This window comes from Anabrus simplex, chromosome 3 (genome assembly GCF_040414725.1).
Source record: "Anabrus simplex isolate iqAnaSimp1 chromosome 3, ASM4041472v1, whole genome shotgun sequence".
NCBI classification, from domain to species: domain Eukaryota; kingdom Metazoa; phylum Arthropoda; class Insecta; order Orthoptera; family Tettigoniidae; genus Anabrus; species Anabrus simplex.
Window position 1 is genome coordinate 360,549,405 of NC_090267.1, and position 23,552 is coordinate 360,572,956.

Here is a 23,552-nt window from a genome sequence, read left to right on the forward strand (position 1 = left end):
ATTCCCTTGTCACATTCCTACTCCTGCCGTGCTCTGTTTTTCCTTATGACGTGCTCCATCCAGCCACATTCATTCAAATTTCAGACTTCCTACTTAACATATTCATTACATTTATCCTTAAATTTGTGAAGCACCAAGCTCGATAGCTGAAGTCGCTTAAGTGCGGCCAGTATCCAGTATTCGGGAGATAGTAGGTTAGAACCCCACTGTCAGCAGCCCTGAAAATGGTTTTCCGTGGTTTCCCATTTTCACACCAGGCAAATGCTGGGGCTGTACCTTAATTAAGGCCACGGCCGCTTCCTTCACACTCCTAGCCCTTTCCCGTCCCATCGTCGCCATAAGACGTATCTGTGTCGGTGCGACGTAAAGAAAAAAGAAAATAATAATAATAATTGTGAAGCAAGAGGGTTTTTAATTAAATATTGATAAAAATTTCTTCCTTCTTAAACGCTTCTCCCCAGATGTTTCACATTTCAGGCAATGCATACTGTAGAGCTGGCTGGCTGGCTAAGTGGATGACATTTTGTTCCAAGTATAATTTAAAGCTTTTGATGGTAACTTCGGCAAAGAATAGAAAAGGTCACTTAATATTCAGTTTCTAGCTCCAATCTTGGGGAAAGAAGTTTTCCATGCCTGGTTCTGAGTCTGTATATAGAGTCACGCCTACCACTCTGACCCTTTTTCACCCAGTCGAGGACTGACAATTCACGCTGTCCAAGAGTGGTGAGGAACATTGTTTCGCACACCGGAATGAACTTACAATCATCAGTTAGGTGATACGAAAAGGGTATTATTTCTTCTGGATATGGTCTTTCTATATCTTATTTTTGGTTCAGTATGCTGCACATTACTCGCAATGTAAAAATGTAAACCTTTCTCTGTTGCCATATATCAGAACAGAATTTACAAAAAATGAGTTCCCTAGTTTCATCAGAATTTCTGTGACATTTGGGACTGGCAATTTTCTACAGTACTCAGACTGACACCATGCATTTTGTTCCCTCTCAGGCTGGTTTACATTTTGGCAGCATTTTTACATCCTCATGGGTGAGAATATTCAACATAGGGTTGACCCTACATCCATTGTTTTTTTTTTTCTCCCTCCCTCTTGCCCAAAGTCCTTGGACTAATTTCCTTATTCTGATCATCACCACCTGAAAACCTGCTTCCATTTGAAATTTCAGCTATAACATTCCTGAAATAATAATTGTTTTATTGCTGTTGGCTTTACGTCGCACCGACACAGATATATCTTATGGTAGGAAAGGGCTAGGAATGGGAAGGATGCGGCCATGGCCTTAATTAAGGTACAGCCCCAGCGTTCGCGTGGTGTGAAAATGGGAAACCACGGAAAACCATCTTCAGGGCTGCCGACAGTGGGGTTCAAACCCACTATCTCCCGAATACTGGATACTGGCCGCACTTAAGGGACTGCAGCTATCGAGCTCGGTGAAATAATCATTGTTAGTAACCATGCATCCTTCAACTGGGGTTGATAGCTGTTTAGGAAATAATCTCATCGCTTCATTAAATCCTGTCTCTTCCACACGTGGTTTTGATAAAGAGGTCTTCACGACGCAGCGTCTAGAGTCTGATTGAGGGGAACCTTGTCCAGTTTCCTGCATTTATTTTGAAAATACAGACTTTGCTCACAAAACTACTGGAATAGCTGTTCATTTTCTTCGTCACTAACTGTATTATCACTAGGCCATACTTCTGAATTCATATTCAGATTACAATATCAATCGGTACCTAGAAGTAGAAACTTACGTGCACTCGAATTTAAAAAGGTGCTCATATTGAATAAACACAAGGAAAAAACCTATGGTTCTGTGGCTTTAGAACTAACAGATGAACATCATAATTGTGAGTTTGAATAATCTCTCAGTGTTTTAAATCGCACTTTGATTTCAGTAGTTAACAAACTCTCTGCATAAAAGAGCAAATTTCTCTAATGCTTCAACACATGCTAATAAATCAAAGATGATGTACATCCTTACCTTGTTAAACACAAGTCCCTGGCATGTTCCCTTTTAAATATCTGTTGCACAGAATGCTCAGGAACACAGTAAAAGATCTCCCTACGTATAAAACCACACTATCACCTATTGCAATAATAATGATTACAAGGTTCTCTCGAGAGATTCTTACCTGATCATGGCAAAACTCAGTTGGCCACAACTCGTAACCTATCCTCATTGGGATATGAGGAATTGCAGTGCACATGTTTAGCTGTACATTGGCATGTGGCGTACGTTATACCAGAAATGTAATGCTTTAGAGTCTTACGAGGTTTTGTAGGAGGGAAGGCCAACCAAAAATCTTTATTTGGCATTTTTGTGGGTTATGAGGCGTTGGTTACAAAATAAAATGTTAGTTTAGGCCAACACAATCAATACGTGCATTACTCATGATGAGTTATAATGCGTTAGTACATATATTGGCTTGTTTCAAGCTATCATCAGCTGACAAAGCATTGTAAAGAATAATCATTCTCTTATAGTAGACTACAGGACTTACAGTACATAAAAGCACTTGTTAGATCAGTTACTGTATCATAAAGGGAGGTGTGCATTTTCATGCTGTTTTAATTTGAAGAATGTTTGTTGTTCATTGAATGGGGCTAAAATACAACTGAGGATTCACGCACTCATCACCAGATTCATGTGAATTTTGAACATTACATTAATTTTAAAGAAATCCTAAGAATGATCGATTATTTTAACATTACTAATTTTAAGTCATCCTCATCAAGGTTCATATGTTTTTAATGTATATTTTATGTCTGTCTTTTACTCTACAAGAGAATGATTATTCTTTACCATGCTTTGTCGGCTGATGATGGCTGGAAACAAGCCAAATCATGTAATGACCAATTGTAACTCATCACGAGTAATAAAAGTATTGATATGTTGACCGTAATTAACATTTTATTAAGTAACTGATAGATAACTACCGGGCGAATTTGCTGTGCGGTTAGGAGCACGCAGCTGTGAGCTCGCATCCGGGAGATAGTGGTTTCAAACCCCACTGTCGGCAGCCCTGAAGATGGTTTTCTGTGGTTTCCCATTTTCACACCAGGCAAATGCTGGGGCTGTACCGTAATTAAGGCCACGGCTGCCGTATAATCTTTCTGTTCAAAAAGTACTTATATTCTGGATATTCTCCAACAATCCGGCATCACTCCTGAGAATGTCTGTCCAAAGCAGTATCAGTAAGTGTTGTGAACTTTTAATATATTCCATGTATATTTGATTTGGACCAGGTGCTGGCACTTTTATTCTTTGCCTTTTTGAACTAGGTCTTGAACTTGGCTTGAAGTTACCTGAATTGGCACTGTATTCTTGTTTATGAGTTTGGCTGTGTCTTCAGCACATGTTGTTATAACTGCAGAGATTTTTTGGGTTGAGTAGTCTTTGCCTGATGAAGGGTGGGCCCAGTAGGTGTATCAGTGAGGAATCAGTATAAGTCACTGCAGGTAGATCAGCAGAGGGAAGATGGAGTTCAGGGAAGTTTTACAGCAGAAGGACAGGGAAATGTAGAGTAGAGGATAGGTAGAGGGAGGTATAACATGGTTATGAGAGGGAGCAAAGGAAGGAGGAAGTGAGTTGTGCAGATGTAGGGAAGTTAAGGGAAACCAGGAGAGGAGGGAATCAAATTAGGAGGGCGAGGTTGAGGCTCTGGTCATGGGTTACACACTTGTCAGACATGTGGGAAAAGTGTGTGGAGGAAAGGGTACCAGGGTAGAGTATTATCCAGGAATTAGTTTAACCCCTCAACGTGGTGGATTTAAATGCCCGGTCGTCTCTGTGCTGCGGGAGGAGTTCTGAACGCGGTGTTTAAAAACGTTCTCAGATTCATGCAAGGCTTTATTCAAAGCAATACAACTGTGGTACTATTTTACAGATTTCAATAATTCTGGAAATTTTTTAGGTAGGGCATAATCGGATAAAGATTGAATAGTTTGGAGCATCCCCGATATGTATCAGTTGCCTCATTGTTGTTGAAATGCATAAAATTACTAATTGATTCAAATCTATCCATTGAAATAACAGGCCCAAAAATTGGTGTAGACAGAATCGAGTTTTTCCACACTCGATAACCCACACTTACTTATAGAAGCCGTCTCCAGTCACGACCGATGGAATCCAAGACTGCGTGTGGTAAGGAAAAAGGACAGGAAAAAACAGTCTCGAGAGCCCTGAATAGATAAAATTTATAATTATGTTGCCAGTCAGGTTCTTACCCAAGAGGAAATGAAGGTATAATGCAAGAAGTTTGCATAGTAGTCACCAGATAGCAGACAAAAACAGTGCTTGTCCCTGGTGGCAGAGATAAACATTCCTTGAAATATCACTTGAAGATCAGTGACAAAGCACTATCGAAATAGGGATCAAGGTATATCGTTCGGAAGTTCAAACCTTCCGCTTGAAGGAGAAATTAGTTAAAACACAAACAGCTTCGATCGTAACCGCTAGATTGCAGTACAGTATGTGCGTGTATTGTGCGAGCATCGCTCGTCACTTCACTACACGCTGACAGGTTAAGGCAGATGTTGAGGAAAATAGAAGGGAGGGAGGAGGGTAAGGAGCTGGTATTTTTCTACGTTGGTATCAATAACGCGAAGGCAAGCAGGAATAGGTACTAACATAGCTGGAAATGTGCGGGATCTGGTTACGGCAGCGCGGAAGAAGTTTAAGGAAGAGATTAACTGTGGGATACTGTGTAGGAGGGATACTGACTGGAGGGTAATTGGGGATTTAAATGAGACTATGGAGTGGGTATGGGGGAAATTGGAAGTAAGGTTTGTAGATCCTAATGGGTGGGTAGGAGATAAGGATCTATTCTCAGATGGCCTTCACTTGAACTGCAATAAGTTAGGGATTTCTTTAGAAGAATTATTGGGAGGTACATTCAGGGAAGCAGAGTAGGCTAGGGAGTGATGATGCCAGTATAGAAAACATGAGGTCAACTAAGGATGACTTAAAATTATTAGTGTTAAAGTGTAAAGAAAGGAATAGGATTAGGTCATTTGATAGATATATGTGTATCGAATATTGTAATGGGAATTGAGTCATGGTTGAGAAGTGATATTATTGATGCAGAAATTTTCTCATGGAACTGGAGTGGTTATCGTAGAGACAGGTTAGAAACTACAGGAGGGAGACTATTCGTACTGGTGAAAGAAGAATTTGAAAGTTACGAAAAAGTTGAGGATGAGGAACATGAAATTTTAGGTGTAAGACTTAACTGTAAAGATAGTATTACAGTAATTTGTTGTTATCTTGTTACTGTAGCTTGTGATCTGAAATTACCAAATGCAAACTGGGAAGGGAATGCTGCAAATGACAGAAAGCATGACCAACAAATGGTGAATAAGTTCATATGGGAAGGACAGCTGAATCAGAAAGTGATGAAACCAACAAGAGGGAAAAGTATTCTTGATGTGGTGCTGATAAAACCTGATGAGCTCTATAGAGGAACTGAAGTGATAGGTGGTATAAGTGATCATGAAGCTTTTTTCTCATAGTTAAAAATAAATGTCATAGAAAGGGATGTCATACAAGTAGGACCCTTAGGCAATACCATATGGTTGACAAGACAGAGAGACATGGTCAAATTAGAAAAAAAATGCAGGTATGGTCAATGGTAAATGGTAAATAAAAATGTAAACAGCCTGTGCAATAGGTTTAAAGCAGTAAATTGTTGAGTAGTGTGATAACAGATATGTGCCTTTAACAGTGGTAAGGACCCATTATATAACAGGGAAATAAAGAGATTAACCCTAGAACACTAACCCTATTTCATCACACATTATTACTAACCCTTCGTAAATTTGACTACTCCAATTTATAATTGTTATATTTTCTACGTAACAGCTTATATTTGGCAAGATTTTGGATATTTAGAGTTCCTAAAGTGTCGTAAATGTAACATGAATCAATATACATAGATATTAAATAATTTTATATGATTATTTATTAAATATAGAAAACTTGACACACAAAAAATATTAAATGAACACGTTTTATAAGAAATGAATTTTATAACACAGCATATTCAAATAAACCCTTAAAATTATGAATGTGTGTTATTTACATCACAAAGAAACCAAAACTACCAAGAAAATAAATAAAATAAGTATAAATGTAAAAAAAAGGCATGAAGACACATTATACTTTTAAGTTCACACTATCACTAACCGTTCGTCAATATGACGACACCCACCCAATTATTACAGGAATGAACAAAGATAGCAACAATCGCACATGCCACACTCAATAACTGCTCGAAAAAATCAGCTACACAGAATGGCGGCAGGTACGCATGCGCGGAAGGCAATAAACTATACCGTTCTGCTACCTACCGTCATAAAATTTACGAAGGGTTAGTGTACTAGGGTTAAGAAGAAGGTGCAGATTAGAAAGGAATAGAGTTAGGAACGGTTGCAGGAATAAGGAGATATTGATGGAGCTTACTGGAAAATTGAATTTAGCAAAAAAGTCATCTAAGTATGATATGATGGCAAACATAATTGCCTCATATGAATTTCAGGGAGCAATGGAAAGATATGTATAGATACTTTAAGGCAGTTACAGGTTCCAGGAAGAACATTCCAGGGATCATTAATAAACAAGGGGAGTATATATGTGAGGACTTACAGAAGGTGGAAGTATTCCGCCAGCAGTATGTAAAGGTAGTTGAATGAGATGTCCAGATAGAGGAAGCGACTAATATTAACGAAGTATTGAAATTTACCTATGATACCAAAGATATTTACAATAAGATTCAAAATTTGAAAACTGAAAAGCAGCTGGAATTGATAAGATTCCTGGGGATATACTAATGGATTACATCAGTTAAGTCGGATATGGAACAATTAGATATCCCACTGGGACAAACTCATGACCGACTACTGTTCCGATGACCGACTACTGTTCCGGCAAGCTATCTGACACAGAGTTTTCCCAACGTCCCTTACAAGTAAGAAGACTACAGGAACTAAGTGGACAGAGGAGAGAAAGCTGGCTCATAGTCGGCAAATGAAGGAGTATTGGAAGAAGAAGAAGAAAGCAACAACTTCACCGAATAGTAGATACGAGCCCCGTGGTCCTCAGTAGGCCTAAATGACAAAGAAGAAGAATGGGTTGGGATATAGAACTATATCTGAAATACTTTTGTATTACTGTTGGCATGAAGGAGCAATAGCGAAAGAATGGAGAGTTCTAATAGAAGCCCCCCCTCCCGAATGTATCACCATCTTGATGAAGGCAAAATACATCAACTGGATAAGTATGGAGTGCAGATAGCAGCAGTGCAGGAACTAAGATGGTAAGGGTAATGTAATGGATGTTCAAATAATCCTTAAAACTATGCTGGTGAGAGCACATGCTCCTGGTAGGGCCACCCAAGCTGGACAGGTCTGAGGTGATGATCCAGATTAAGAGTGATACCCTGGTCCTCCAGGTTGGGGGTTGGGCATAGGGTTAACTCCCTTACCTCGTAAAAAGGCAAATGTTACGGATACCTTAAGACATACTACAGGGAAAACGGATAACTTGGTGACGACATGGCAAGAAAAACGGCTTAAGAGAAGGAAAAATTATATCATAGTAGCAGCGTGGAATATAAGGACTTTAAAGAGACAAGTTGAAGGAATTATGGAATGAACTGGATAAGTATGGAGTGAAGGTAGCAGCATTGCAGGAACTAAGATGTTAAGGTCAAGGGATGATAATGTCTGGTCAGCATACCCTAGTGTATGTTCAGAGAATGGCAGAAACCAGTACTGCCTAAAATAGTCTTTGTAAAAAAAAAAAAAAAAAAAAAAAAAAACCGGAAGGAAGGAGAGGAAGACCCAGGAGCACCAACCAGTAAGCAAGTAAGTAATAGAAGCCCCGGTGTTCAAGGGAAAGGGTGACAACATAGAGAGGATAATTACAGGCCAGTCAGCTTGACATGTTGTTTGTAAGCTCTGGGAAAACATTCTTTTTTGATTATACACTCCCAGAAACTGGAAAAAGAACACCTTGACGCAAGTGAATAAGGTCTGCCATACTTGCATGGAACACTGCGAGAGAGCAGCTGCATGCGATGATCAAACGCGCAACGCTGCAGACCCACCATGAACTGTGTTATCAACCGTGGAATGTTGCAAACTGCGCAACAGTTGGTCACCGCCAGAGCTGATGGCAGCCAGTTTGCTTTGGAATACGGAACCCTGTTGTGTTTACAGCATTGTTAGCATGCCACAACAGCAAGTACATGAACCATTTGTGCAATTACCAGAGTTTGAGTGAGGGCGTATAGTGGGCCTGTGGATGGTCGGGTGGTTGTAATGCAGAATTGCGCAACACGTGGGGCAAGAGGTCTCCACAGTGCATTAATGTTGTTGCCAGTGGTCAGCAGAAGGTTCGCATGCCCGTCGGCCTGGGTCCGGACAGCGGCAACGAACGGATGCACGCCAAGACCGTCGCATCTTACGAAGTGCCATATTGGACCACACTGTGACTTCACAATAAATTAGAGACACCGTTGCTCCGGGGATATGAGCAAGGACCATTCGTGACAGTCTCCGTTGATCAATTGTATATGCCATTAGGGCGTCTTCTACTTGTGCCGCAACATTGTGCAGTCCACCTTCAGTGGAGTTGTGATAGGTGCTTATGGAAGGACGAATGGAGACGTGTCGTCTTCAGTAATGAGAGTGTCATAGGTACGACATCGTAACTGATGTAAAACCTTCGATTATTATGTTTAATACACTGACTGACAGAGCAAATGCAACACCAAGAAGGAGTGGTCAGAACTTTATGCCAATTGCAGGGTAGACTGATGTCACTGAGGTATGCTCATGATGTGAAATGCGCCGCTGTGCTGCGCACGTAGGGAACGATAAATGGGACACGGCGTTGGCGACTGGCCCACTTCGTATCGTGATTTCTCAGCCGACAGTCATTGTAGAACGTGTTGTCGTGTGCCACAGGACACGTGTATAGCTAAGAATGCCAGGCCGCCGTCAACGGAGGCATTTCCAGCAGACAGACGACTTTACGAGGGGTATGGTGATCGAGCTGAGAAGGGCAGGTTGCATAAAATCAGCTTCATGGTCCGTATCGCACTTCAATAGATTCACAATGAAGTATTTATTTATTTTCCACCTAGTCGACACTTCCTCTAAAGCATTACTTTGTCTATTTTATATTTTTCATCTAAACATTGTTATGTGGCTGAAGATGTTGTTAATATACGAAACATGTACCACTTTTGACCAATAAAAATTGCCTTAGGCAATCATTGTATCGACTAGGTGGAAAATAAATAAATACTTCATTGTGAAGGGCAGGTTGGTCGCTTCGTCAAATCGCAGCCGATACCCATAGGGATGTGTCCACGGTGCAGCGCCTGTGGCGAAGATGGTTGGCGCAGGGACATGTGGCACGTGCGAGGGGTCCAGGCGCAGCCCGAGTGACGTCAGCACGCGAGGATCGGCGCATCCGCCGCCAAGCGGTGGCAGCCCCGCACGCCACGTCAGCCGCCATTCTTCAGCATGTGCAAGACACCCTGGCTGTTCCAATATTGACCAGAACAATTTCCCGTCGATTGGTTGAAGGAGGCCTGCACTCCCGGCGTCCGCTCAGAAGACTACCATTGACTCCACAGCATAGACGTGCACGCCTGGCATGGTGCCGGGCTAGAGCGACTTGGATGAGGGAATGGCGGAACGTCGTGTTCTCCGATGAGTCACGCTTCTGTTCTGTCAGTGATAGTCACCGCAGACGAGTGTGGCATCGGTGTGGAGAAAGGTCAAATCCGGCAGTAACTGTGGAGCGCCCTACCGCTAGACAACGCGGCATCATGGTTTGGGGCGCTATTGCGTATGATTCCACGTCACCTCTAGTGCGTATTCAAGGCACGTTAAATGCCCACTGCTACGTGCAGCATGTGCTGCGGCCGGTGGCACTCCCGTACCTTCAGGGGCTGCCCAATGCTCTGTTTCAGCAGGATAATGCTCGCCCACACACTGCTCGCATCTCCCAACAGGCTCTGCGAGGTGTACAGATGCTTCTGTGGCCAGCATACTCTCCGGATCTCTCACCAATCGAACACGTGTGGGATCTCATTGGACGCCGTTTGCAAACTCTGCCCCAGCCTCGTACGGACGACCAACTGTGGCAAATGGTTGACAGAGAATGGAGAACCGTCCCTCAGGACACCATCCGCACTCTTATTGACTCTGTACCTCGACGTGTTTCTGCGTGCATCGCCGCTCGCGGTGATCCTACTGAGTCGATGCCGTGCGCATTGTGTAACCTGCATATCGGTTTGAAATAAACATCAATTATTCGTCCGTGCCGTCTCTGTTTTTTCCCCAACTTTCATCCCTTTCGAACCACTCCTTCTTGGTGTTGCATTTGCTCTGTCAGTCAGTGTATATTTTAATTATAAATTCAAGGTCGCGCTGATCACCAGGAGCTGGCGGCTTTCTACTACAAATCTATTCGTCTGCGACTTCTAGTTATTTTTGAACTTCGTATATTAATTGATAGTGTTGTGACTTTGTGCATACAGAATGTGGTGTCGTGTCTTTGTGCCTATCAAAGTGTGAAACTGACCTCCAATATTCATAAACATTGTACATCTTTTTATGGCTGATGATGACCTGGACTAAGGTCGAAACCGGTCCCATTTAAATAGGAATGTGATTACTGCATTTCCTTCTTTTAAGTATTGAATAGGTTGAACCTCCTTTTCAATTATTTAATTTTTAACATTAATAATTTCAATACGGAACAATGAAGTTTTTATCTTTACATCATTCAACCTGTCGTGCTACCGTTGATGCACCAACAAGGTGATGTGCTTTTCCAAGTGGACATTGCACATCCACATGTATCCCGTGTCACCCAACGTGCTCTCCAAGGTGTATGTCAACTACCCTGGCCAACACAACCCCCAGATTTGTTCCCCATTGAACATGTTTGGGACCGGATCAAACATCATCTTGTACGGTCTGCATGACCAGCAGGAAATATGGCCCATTTGAGGCACCAGTTGGAAATTGCATGGCAGGCTATTCCACAAGACTACATTAGTTATCTCTGCGATCGTCTCCATGGGAGAATTGCAGCCTGCATTGCTGCAAAAGGTGGGTGTACACAGTACTTGCGCTGACATTGCACATGCCCTGTCGACTGTACTCAGATGTTTATGTCTGTTTCGGTGTGATCGTGTGTTGTATACATCCTCAAGAGTGTGTCTATAAAATTTCCCTCTGCTAGGTCGACAAATTCATGGTGTTCTTTTTTCAGTTTCTCGGAGTGTATTATATATGTTTGTGAAATTACTAACTGGTTTGATAGAAGTCAGTTCAGGTTTAAGAAAGGTTATTTCAGTGAAGCTCAACTAGTAGGATTCCACCAAGAAATAGCAGTTATTTTAAAGTCAGGAGTTCAGATGGATTGTATTGCTATTAACCTATCAAAGGCTTTTGATAGGGTAGATCATGGGAAATTATTGATGAAAATGAGGGCTATTGGACTAGACAAAAGAGTGGTTGATGAGTTTCTAAATTTTTAGAAAATAGAACTCTGAGAATTAAGGCAGGTGTAGTGTTAAATCTGATCATGTAATGACTAAGAGAGGGTCCTGCATGGCATTATTACTGGACCTTTGTGTTTTCTTGTATATATAAATGCTATGAGTAAAGAACTGGAACCACATATAAGGCTCTTTGCAAGATTGTGTTATAGTGTACAGAGTAGTAAATTGTGTTGCAGGATCGTAAGAGACTGCAGGGGGACCTAGGCAATGTTGTGAGATGGAGAGCGGATAATGGTATGATGGTTAAATTGTCTTAAAAGTCAAGTGTAAGTTTCACCAAGAGGGAAAGTCCTTTCAGTTTTAATTACTGTGTTGAAGGGGTGATAGTTCCTCATGACGAACACTGTAAGTATCTAGATGTGAATATAAGGAATGATCTTCATTGGGGTAATCATATTAACGAGGTTGTTGAGAAAGGTTGCAGATCTCTTCACATGGTTATAACGGTATTTATGGGTTGTAGTAAGGATGTAAAGGAGAACGCATATAAATCTCTGGTAAGATCCCAATTGGAGTATGGTTTCAGTGTATGGGACCCACACCAGGACTGCTTGATAGAAGAACTGGAAAAGATTCAAAGGAAAGCAGCACGGTTGGTTCTAGGTGATATCTGACTAAGGAGTAGTGTTTGCAAGAGATCAGCTTCATTTCCCATATCAAATCTTTCTTGCATTAAATCAGCAAAAGTGAATTTCCTCCTCTTTGATACTATAAGTTTGCTTGGAGCAAATTGATTGATTGTGGTATGTGTTTAGTTCCTTGGGAGCATCTTCAGCTACATTACATCACTAGATGGAAAGCTGCGTCGGTTGCTGCTAGATCCCTCCAAGGACACAGTAGGTTGCCGACATTAAAAAGATTTTGGGAAAGCTTTTTTCATAATAACAACAAGACAGCAATCAGCTTCAGAGGATCCCATAATAAACAAAATTCAAGAGACACATACATACACACAGTACATACATACATACATACATACATACATACATACATTATCATTATAGACTGTTATGCCTTTCAGCGTTCAGTCTGCAAGCCTCTGAGAATTTACTAAACGTCGCCACAATCCTCGATTTGCAACTAGTGTTGTGGCCTCATTTAGTTCTATACCACTTATCTTTAAATGGTTAGAAACAGAGTGTAACCATCGTCGTCTTGGTCTCCCTCTACTTCTCTTACCCTCCATAACAGAGTCCATTATTCTCCTAGGTAACCTATCCTCCTCCATTCACCTCACATGACCCCACCACCGAAGCCGGTTTATGCGTACAGCTTCATCCATCGAGTTCATTCCTAAATTAGCCTTTATCTCCTCATTCCGAGTTCCCTCCTGCCATAGTTCCCACCTGTTTGTACCAACAATAATTCTTGCTACTTTCATGTCTGTTACTTCTAACTTATGAATAAGATATCCTGAGTCAACCCAGCTTTCGCTCCCATAAAGCAAAGTTGGTCTGAAAACAGACCGATGTAAAGATAGTTTCGTCTGGGAGCTGACTTCCTTCTTACAGAATACTGCTGATCGCAACTGCGAGCTCACTGCATTAGCTTTACTACACCTTGATTCAATCTCACTATATTACCATCCTGGGAGAACACACAACCTAAATACCTGAAATTATCGACCTGTTCTAGCTTTGTATCACCAATCTGACAGACTGATATTAACAAGAATAAGCTTTCGCTTACACACGAAGTTAGAGTCCACAGAGAAGGCTTTGAACACTAGTATTACGTACTTTCGAACCCCGGTCCTCAGCCGGACAGAGTACTGAACCGTATTACATAGCGAGGCAACTGGTTCACGACGATATGCTCGCTCGCACACACACTGACACATTCAGTGACACACTGACTTACTCAAGGCTGGCGACCTTTTATTGCCCAAGGTCGGACGGCGAGACTGTCAATGTGAGCATCTTAAAAAATTCATATCTCGGCCATCCTTCCGCCGATTTTAATGAAATTTTGGGTAGTAGCATTTAATGTCCAGGCCTACAAGGTGACGTTCTCGAAATTATGATTTAACCTTCCGTTCGTGATGAAATGCCATAGAATCGAAAAGAACTTTCGGTGTGACGTCACTTGGCCTTGGCTGGCACTCTGGAGCAGCGCTTGCTTGCATGCTGTCCCCCACAATGCCTGCGCGCTCGGCGCTTGTTTTGAATGCATACAGCCGGGTGTTAGTGAGTTTCTCTCAGGAAATACATGAACGCGAATGCTCGCAGGGCATTCCCGTTTCAGTATATACCGTTCGAAAAACAGTCTAGAAATATCAACTTCTGGAAATGTTTTGCGACACTTTAAATGGAACACATCCGAACATACAAGGAACAATGGATCGACTAGCCTCTTGATTGGAGTAGATCAAACTCAAATGTTCAGTTAAGTTTACAAACATACAACATTCCTAAAGCTTCTACACCTATCTGGATAATAAAACATTACAGTAAGTTTCTGAAAACTTCCACATGTATCAGAATAATAGTGGATTATACCCAGTGTACAAATATTACAGTTTTCTACATTTTTCGACTACACAGATTTTGAGATTAGACATATTCACAATACGTATTTGAGGGTATGCAAATTTACAATACACTTAGCATTTAATAAAAGGTAATTAAAATGTATTAAACATAATAATTGAAGGTTTTACAAGAGGTTATGTGTAGGATGGCGTACGTACTTCAAGCTTGGAAATTTAGATTGTTTCTCACATGGCCAGTTGTATGTTGCTTGCGCTCGAGTAAGGTTTTATTCATGCACTCTGTGATTAGGTGCAAAACATTGTTTATACCAATAGAGGAAAAAAAAAAAAGGTCCCTACCACTAAGAACAAATTTCAAAATTACTCTGTTGCACCCACAACATATTTCACGTCTTTACACTACTCTCACTTTTAGTTTAATAGTTTACTAAGGACCTTATCTTTTTGCATCCAGACTGCCATATTCATACTTCCACTCAAAGCATAAACCAGATTGCTTTTCTCCAGTTGCCTGATCCACTTACATAGCTGATACTTTGAAGTCTGCTGCGATAGCTATTTGATCATAAAGCCATCTAAGATTATTATCTCAAGATACTGCTTTCAGTGTGTGATATATGTGATGTGGTGTTTAATCTTAGCTTTGTGTATAATTAAAAAAATTTTTAAATTTTTTTTATAGCCATCCGCTACTGTGACAAGTGCCAGCATGTGAAGCCTGACCGAGCTCACCACTGTAGTGTATGTGGTGAATGTGTTTTGAAGATGGACCATCATTGCCCATGGGTCAACAACTGTGTGTCTTTCCTCAACTACAAGTTCTTCATTCTCTTCCTGGGATATGCACTTCTCTATTGCCTTTTTATAGCCTTTACAACATTGTCATATTTTATTAGTTTCTGGAAGGTAAGTCTGTTATTAGTGTTAAGTACATTGACTAGCATTAGAATGGTTTTTGTTATATTCTGGCTTCCCACTTAATTTAATTAAGTTGTTTCTTTTGTAGGTGTAATACTGTTACTATATGTTTTCTCTTTCAGTAGTTTAATATTTACTCAAAGTTAGTTTTGGCAAACTGAAGAGCCTAACAGTTATATACCTGTTTATATATATATATTTAAAAACCCATAGCATTTCAAAGAAGATATTCTCTTCATCAAGAAGCACTAATTTTGAAAAATTTCCTAGGATGTTCAGTGTTTAATATATTTTTAGCACCTTTCCATGAACAGCAGACATTCTTTAACTTCAGACTGCATGAAAATGCAAAAATCCACTCTTCCAGTTATGTTAATTGATCGAACAAGTGCTTTTATTACAACAGAGGCATTATGCATTCATCACCAAATTCATGCGTAGTTTTTTAACATGACAATTTTAAGAATTCCTATGAAGGTTCAGTTATTTTATGTACATTGATTTTAATATTACTACTTTTAAGTCATACTCATGAATATACCTCAGATTTGTAGGTGGAATAGGTTAGATTGCAAAATAATTTGGTTTGTAGGAAGTGTCATGCAACTCATTATACCATAATGTAGGAAGAGTAGCATAAATTCAAGTAGTTCTATAGGCTTTACCCGTAATATCTATGCAAATCTCATATCATAACTGTTGTACAGTGTAGGGTACACTTGTTACTGGCATAAGTAAGTTTGCATTCTAACCTATTAGTACCTAATAATCCAGACTCTACTCATGAATGTTCATATATTTTATGTATGTCTTTTAGTCTATAAGAGAATGATTATTCCTAACCATGCTTTGTCAGCTGATGATGGCTTGAAACAAGCCAAAACATATCTGACCAAGTAACTCATTATGAGCTATAAATCTCATTTTTGTTCCGTATTGAACTGCAATTGTAAGAATAAATTGACAAGAGGGTCTACCTTTTCAATACAATATATCAAGTAAATTATATTACATTAAGTCTTGGGACTAGTTTTAGCCACTTAGTGGCCATATTCAGCCAAATAAAAATTAAACAAATTATGTGATAACTAAAACCTATGTATACCAGACAAAGACAATGTTGTAGGAATAATTATAACGTTAAAATATATATATAATAACAAAAATTAAGGTTATCATCTTCTTGTCACAATATGATGGTTTTGTATACGTACTGGTTGTGAAACTGTGGAATGGTGCTGGTGAAGAACTCAACAGCTGAGCGGCACTGCAACTGCAAACTGTTACTTCCTTGCAACAGTTTCATTCAACAATGGTTGTGTTCACGAAACGGTTGCATGTATTTGTCCCAGCTCTTTGCCTGTAGTTGATGGATCAAATGTTATCGAACTACCTGCCAGAATTTAGTACATTTAGCACATGATGATATCGTGATTGAAATTTATAGCAAAACATTCACTTCTGTGAAAGATGCCAGCATTTTTCTTGAAAGTTGCCCTTCTTAATAAATTAGTAAATAAATAAATTAATAATTAATTTATTTATTAATTTGAGAAGTCATTGGACTTACATCCAGTAGTTCAAAACCATGCGCTAGTGTAAACAGATTAATTCTGGAGATGAAAGCTAGCTGTGTCAATTTCCTTCGTAATTCTTGAATTCCTTGGAATTAGTGGTTTGCCTCCACATATTCTAAAAGTTGGAGTCATAGGCTTAGTTATACTCCTTCGAAATCGGAACGTTTCCTAACAGCTTCTAAACGGAACCTGATTTGGGTCTAATTCTAAAGAAGTATGTAAGAAAATCGTTCGGATTTGGAAATCATAAGTGGAGATAAAGCTGGACATAGAGCTCTAATCCCTCAAATTGACTTAACAATATTCGATAGAACACTTACATTGTCTTTCAAGAGGCATCCGTTTTCAATTCACTTGGCATTTTGTATTATGATCAGTAAACCTCAAGGTAAGTGAAGGTTTCTGTTTACCTCAGCCAGTTTTCACCCATGGCCAGTTAAATGTTACAATGTCAATAGAGCGATATTTTAAAGCTGCAATAGTGCAGAAAGGTACAAGGAGCAAGTGACTGCATGGTTTGGGTCACGTAGCTATCAACGTGCATTTGGGAGATAGTGGGTTCGAACCCCACTGTTGGCAGCCTGGAAGAGGGTTTTTCGTGGTTTCCTATTTTCACACCAGGCAAATGCTGGAGCTGTACCTTAATGAAGATCATGGTCACTTTTTCCCACTTCTAGCCATTTCTCATCCCATCGTCGCCGTAAGACTTATATGTGTTGGTGTGACATAAAGAAAACTGTAAAGTAATAATGTTACATTGTAATGTTATTTTGCTTTACGTTCCACTAACTACTTTTACCGTTTTCGATGACGTCGAGGTGTCAGAATTTTGTCCTGCAGGAGTTCTTTTACATGCCAGTAACTCTGCCATATCGAGGCTGACGGATTTGAGCACCTTCAAATACCATCGGGCTGGGCCAGGATCAAACCTGCCAATTTGGGGTCAGAAGGCCAGCGCCTCAATCGTCTGAGACACTCAGCCTGGCTAAAAAAGTAACAAGGAATGTCAGGAAATCCTTCAATAAATATTTATCCCATTGACCGTTATATCCTGATGGGTTTCAGCTAGTATTGTTTTAATCTGGTTATCTTTCTTAGTATAGCCATAGAATTATCTAGGATGCAGTAAAGGTTCTTTCTCTGGATGGAACATTTATTCCAGATGGAAGGCTACACAATCATTGCTTCTACGGAAATAGTCCAGAATTGATCTCTGTTTACACTTCTTTTTTTCTGATGTTCTCTATTTGTTTTTCAAGTTGATAAAGGTTACCGATGATAGATATCTATGTACATTGTCCACTGCTGCACTTGCCTGAGCACTGGTAGCACCACTTCACTATGCTCATCTTCTTCATTGTCACTGGTGGAAGATGTGGCTGCTGTTTGTTTTGCAACCAACTCCTCCACATTTCCTTCCTCTGCAGTTATCATGGCATCATCCACCTGAAGTAAGTCTTCAGTAGTGCAGTTTGCCTGCAACATTCTCCGTACATGAAGAAGCAGGCTTGCTGCTGCTCCTCCACCCCCTCCTCCACCTCCTCGTCCTGGCAGCTGAGAGTCAGGATGATTCTTCAATAATCCTACTTTCAAGAAACAGTTTGAGATGGTAGTCTGCTTCACAGCTTTCCAAAACTTTGCAGTGAATTAAAGCGCATCCAAGATTGAAACTTTAGATGATGATGGATCCTATCCAGCATGCATAAGGGATCAAATTTGCTGCACAAGGCTCTTCCTGTAATCATCATCATGAACCAGCTCATTTCCTGGGTGCGGTGAATGAGCATTCTCCACTTACTATCTGCGTCTGACCAGAAGTCACGGCAGCTTGTAGGTACAGCATGAGTAACAAATTACTACACTAATTATCAACATTAATTGAAGAAGAAGAAGAAGAAATAGATGCATGTTCATTTTTAAACCGTTTGTTATGCAGTATATATAATTATCGTAAGTGTGTGAATAAAGCACAGTTGCATTACCACTTTGAGACTTCACAATAGCTCCTCAATTCGCAAGAGTCACCACAGCCAGAACAGTTGTTTATTGCCGCGCCTTGAGACTTGAGACAGGCACATGCATGGCAACCATGCTTATCCCTCGTACCCCTTTCCGTGCGTCCACACAACTTCTCATCAGATGACCCTATTATTTCTGTTCATGTAGGTGTCTTCTTCCATCCAATATTGCTGCAAATCTAGACCTCGCCCAGCTAGATCGTTTCTAATCTGATCAATTCATCTCTTCCTTGGCCGATCTCTTAATCTTTTGCCTTAGAGTTCCTTCTCAAACCACACTTTGGCTGTTCTTTGTGGGTCCATTCTTTTGAGATGACCAAACCATTTCAGCCTGGTTTCGACACAGATCTCACGAAGGGGTTGTTTCACTTGAACAAGATGGCATATCTCATGGTTTCTTATTTTGCTCCTCCTTGTTTTCTGAATCGTAGTTCTTAAGAACATCATTTCCACTGCTGATATTTCTGTTGGTTTAGATGCAGGTTTCTAGACTGTAAGTGGCAGCTGGTACAAAGAAGCTTCTGTAGAGTATTAATTTTGATCTTAATGGAATTTGCTTATCCCAAAGAAATCTTCACAAGTTGGTCAAGCTGTGCTCCATTCTGTACTCTGTTGTTACTACACTGCCATAATAATGGAACCGGTGTACTTGTTCCAACTTTGATGTGTCTAGAGTGATGTTCAGATATATACCGAGCTCGATAGCTACAGTCGCTTAAGTGCGGTCAGTATCCAGTATTCGGGAGATAGTAGGTTCGAACCCCACTGTTGGCAGCCATGAAAATGGTTTTCCGTGGTTTCCCATTTTCACACCAGGCAAATGCTGGGGCTGTACCTTAATTAAGGCCACGGCCGCTTCCTTCCCAATCCTAGCCCTTCCCTGTCCCATCATCGCCATAAGACCTATCTGTGTTGGTGCGACGTAAAGCAACTAGCAAAAAAAAATGATGTTCAGATATTCTGCCAACTAACAGGCTATACTACAGTTTTGGACTTGCATATTTTGAGACCAAATTGCTTGAATATAGCATTCCAGCCATTCAGCTTCTCTTGTACTTCGGTCTCATTCAAACTACTATGAATATCTGTTTGCCTGTATGGACAAAACTCTGGCAATGTTTATACAGCCTTTTGACTTTATTAATTAAAGCATATGGTATTGATTTATTCTCAAGAAATTCCCAGATTTTTTGTCTCTACACTGTCTTAAGCCTTTTCGATAACTAGAAAAGTGAAGATGACATCTTTCCTTTTTCCCTGTGCATCCCAATGATCATCCTTACAAAAAATATTAATTTGTTATTGCCCTATTCCTTCTAAAACCATACTGCTCCTCTTCAAGCTGTGCTTTATAGGCTCTTCATATAAAGTAAATTAAAGGACTATGTAACCCCTTTCAAACCATAGGCTGCAGTTAGCTTGTGCGGTAGTCAGGCAGAAATTCTAACTACATGTTCCTCAAATTAACATCCACAGGTGACCTGGGAGGCCATAATACCTGTGAAATGTAATGTAATGTATGGGCTGGTGGCATCACTTGCGTACTTCACAGAACTTAATTTTCATAGTTTCAATGAGTTTAAAGCAAAAACCTCAAGAATCAATGTAGTATGCACAAAAATGTTTTTTTAAACCACCCATCACTTCGTATGTAAATAAGCAATGTAATTGATGATACTGCACCGCTTTTATTCAGAAGTATTTAATAAAAAATGTAACTGATACTACTAGACCACTTTTATTCAAATGTGTTTAAATAAATGTAAATGATTATATTAGACCACTCTTAGAAGTATTTAAAATAACACTCCCACACAATCGTTTGTCAAATTAAAAAAAAGTATCTGACCCTGCTATACAGCCTTTCCTCAATAGTATTTAAATATACATTGCAACTGATAGTGCTACTCAGCCTTTTGCCAAAAGTACTGAGGTGGAGATTTGGGGGTTTTTGACTTTTTTCATCAAAAATTAATTCAATACTCAACATGTGAAAATGTATTGCTTGTTTGTTATGATGGCTCAAGGATGTAACTTTTCAGATTAGAAAAGGCTGATGGACTATAAGTCTTAAATTTTCTGTGAGAATCCTGATGAGCTAATGGGAATGTGGGAAGAATCTTGCATTTTCAGTAAGGCCTACAATAGTGTTCTGAGGAAGGTGATCTTGAAGTGGTCTGAGTTTGTAAATGTCTTTCTGATTGATATTGTGAAAGTCGTTACAAGAAGTTTCACAGTTGTATTAAATTCGGGAATGAAACGTGAATGGTTCTACACAAAGGGAGGAATCTAGAATCGAGGTATCTTATCACCATTCTTATTCATCACACGGATATTATGAATTGTAATGTGTTTCAGTGAAACTGTTAGTAAGAAATAAACAAGTACTGTATTTACAAATAATATGTTGATATGGAGAAAAAATATATCAAGTTCTTGGGAACAACAGGTTCAAAAAATGTCAGGCGAGTATCACCAAAATCTAAACAATGAAAATGACAGTCAACTGGAAAGGAATTGCAAGTTCAGATATCATTTAGAGGAAATTGATTAGAACCACTTTCTAACTTAAAATACCTTGGAATCATCATCTTAAAGGACATTACTCTTCAACCACAGTATAAGAAATGGGATAGGAAAGGCCTAGGAGTTGGAAGTGATCATGACCTTAATTAAGGTACAGCCCCCAGCATTTGCCTGGTGTGAAAATGGGAAACCACGGAAAACCATCTTCAGGGCTGCCAACAGTGGGATTCAAACCCACTATCTTCTAGATGCAAGCTCACAGCAGCGTGCCCCTAATTGCACGGCCTACTCGCCCGGTAGAAATTCTTTTACAGTCAAGTAAGAAACCTTAATGAGTTTTGTATTGAAAAGGTGTAACTGTTAAACTAAAACTTTTAATTTTCTATGTAATCACAGTTCAATACAGACCAATCAATATGAAATTCATATCTGTTAACCTTAGTGAGGTCTTAAAATTGCATATTTACCCCCTATTCCAAAGTAACTTTTCCAGAAATTCAATATCCTTGTGTAATTTCTCTGTCTATGATTTTCATGGATGGATTTGGCTTTTATAAAAATCCATGTCATAAGTTACAGTTGTTCATGATTTCATTCACCCTTGTCGACCTTGCACTTAGAATAGTAGTAACTAGGAAATTCTACTTTCTAATTCCATTGAATCAAGACTAAAAGTCTACTTGACCAGCTTGTCTCTGCATGTAACAACCCTGCTTGGTTATTTCTGACCCAGCTTGTAGTATGTCTTGTTCTAAACATATCAGTCGATGAGAAATGATAATGCTGGGGAAATATAGTAGTTATGCAACTAGCTGGGTTCAAACTTAAAGTGATTCCTTCCACAGAGAGAGATAGTGTTCGTGCAGCAGGGCAACAATTTAATGTCGATACCAGATTGATCGTTTATTTACACAATCAAAAGAAAAATTATTGAAAGCTCCAGTGACTAATCAATTGTTTCATGGACCTAAATATGGAAAGTTTCAAGACATGAGTCAGAAGTGCTGGACCACATCATCAAGTTAAAAAACAATGGAATGGTTGGAAGCCATGAAATGATACAGGTGAAGATGCAGGATGTTGCAGAAAGACATGGAATTTCCATTCAGAAATTTAAAGCCAACAGAGGATGGACTACTCATTTTATGAGGTGTCATGGACTGAGCCTACGAAGAACAACTCTTTCTCACCAACTCCCGAAAGACCATTTGGTCAAAGTTGTGGAATTTCATTGATTTATTATATGTGATTGGCAGCAATCTGGATTTCTGCTTTCACAGATTGAAATGCTGATCAAACACGGGTATTTTTCGACATGGTGCGGAATATTATGGTAAATGAAATGGCACATTTAATATCGTAATTAAGACAACAGGAGGGAAAAAACTCTGCTGCACAATGTTGCTGGCTCTTACTGCAGATGGAAAAAAGAACTTCTTCTGTATGTGATATTTCAAGAGGAAAACATACCCAAAGTACAGTTCCCTCCAGGAATTCATATCCATATTCAAGAAAATGGATGGATAGTATCTTACTTAATGGAGGACTGAATTCGAGTAGTGAGGGGTCAGTGTCCTGGAGCTTTATTACGGAGGAAGGCCAAGTTAATACTGGCCAGTTTTCATAGCCACCTTGTTGAGTCTGTTAAAAATGTTACAGCTGGTGGACGTGTCCATTAACATACCTTTCAAGAACCGTCTTTGCTGCTTTTATACCGAATAGTTGACCTCTGGATCTCACAGTGTCATTCCTAGCAAAAGTATTAAAGAAGCATTGCTGGAACTTCTGTGCATTTGGACACATATAGCATGGGCAAAATTTAAAGAACTATTATATCATATTTCACTATATCAATGAATAAACAAATTTTAATGCTATGTTAGGAAAATTATTATTACAAAATTTGTAATATTTAGATGATATTGAGTGAGAATCACTTCCTAAATAAATTTAAGATCTTCAATTCTTGTCTTTTTTTCCTTTTTTCATTTTCTTCCTTAAATGATTAAATACTAGTTTATACAACAGGTTCTTATGTGTTATTCTTTGATTCGAACTTGATTCAAAGTTTTTTTTGAGCAAGATAAATTTCTAAACTTAATTCTATATCATTAGAAATGTCAGTAAATTTCAACCATTTGGAGAGCACATTCTGGACTAAACAACAGAAAGTGTTATATTGTTTTTGTTCTTTGATATTTGTAAATAAGTTGGACTTAAATAATCACTGATGAAAGGAATGTATTATGTTTCTGAAACATGTTCAATGAATAAATAGTTTTCATTGATAAAAGTGTGTTGACAAGGTGGATTCAAGTATATACTATTTTAAATAGTTTTTAATAGGTTTAGACACATCAATACATGAATAAATACAGCATCCATTATGGTCAAGTTTATCAACACTGTGTAGATATC

The 23,552-nt window shown here is 39.5% G+C and overlaps 1 protein-coding gene across 8 annotated transcripts in view; it reads left to right on the forward strand.

The window, feature by feature from the left end:
- LOC136866373 (palmitoyltransferase ZDHHC2) overlaps positions 1-23,552 on the forward strand; it is a 364,730-nt gene that overhangs the window by 155,084 nt on the left and 186,094 nt on the right. For all 8 annotated transcript variants that reach the window (XM_067143256.2, XM_067143257.2, XM_067143258.2 and 5 more), the window contains exon 5: positions 14,778-15,001. In XM_067143256.2, coding sequence (XP_066999357.1) covers positions 14,778-15,001 — 224 coding nt within the window. The remainder of the gene's footprint in view (positions 1-14,777; positions 15,002-23,552) is intronic.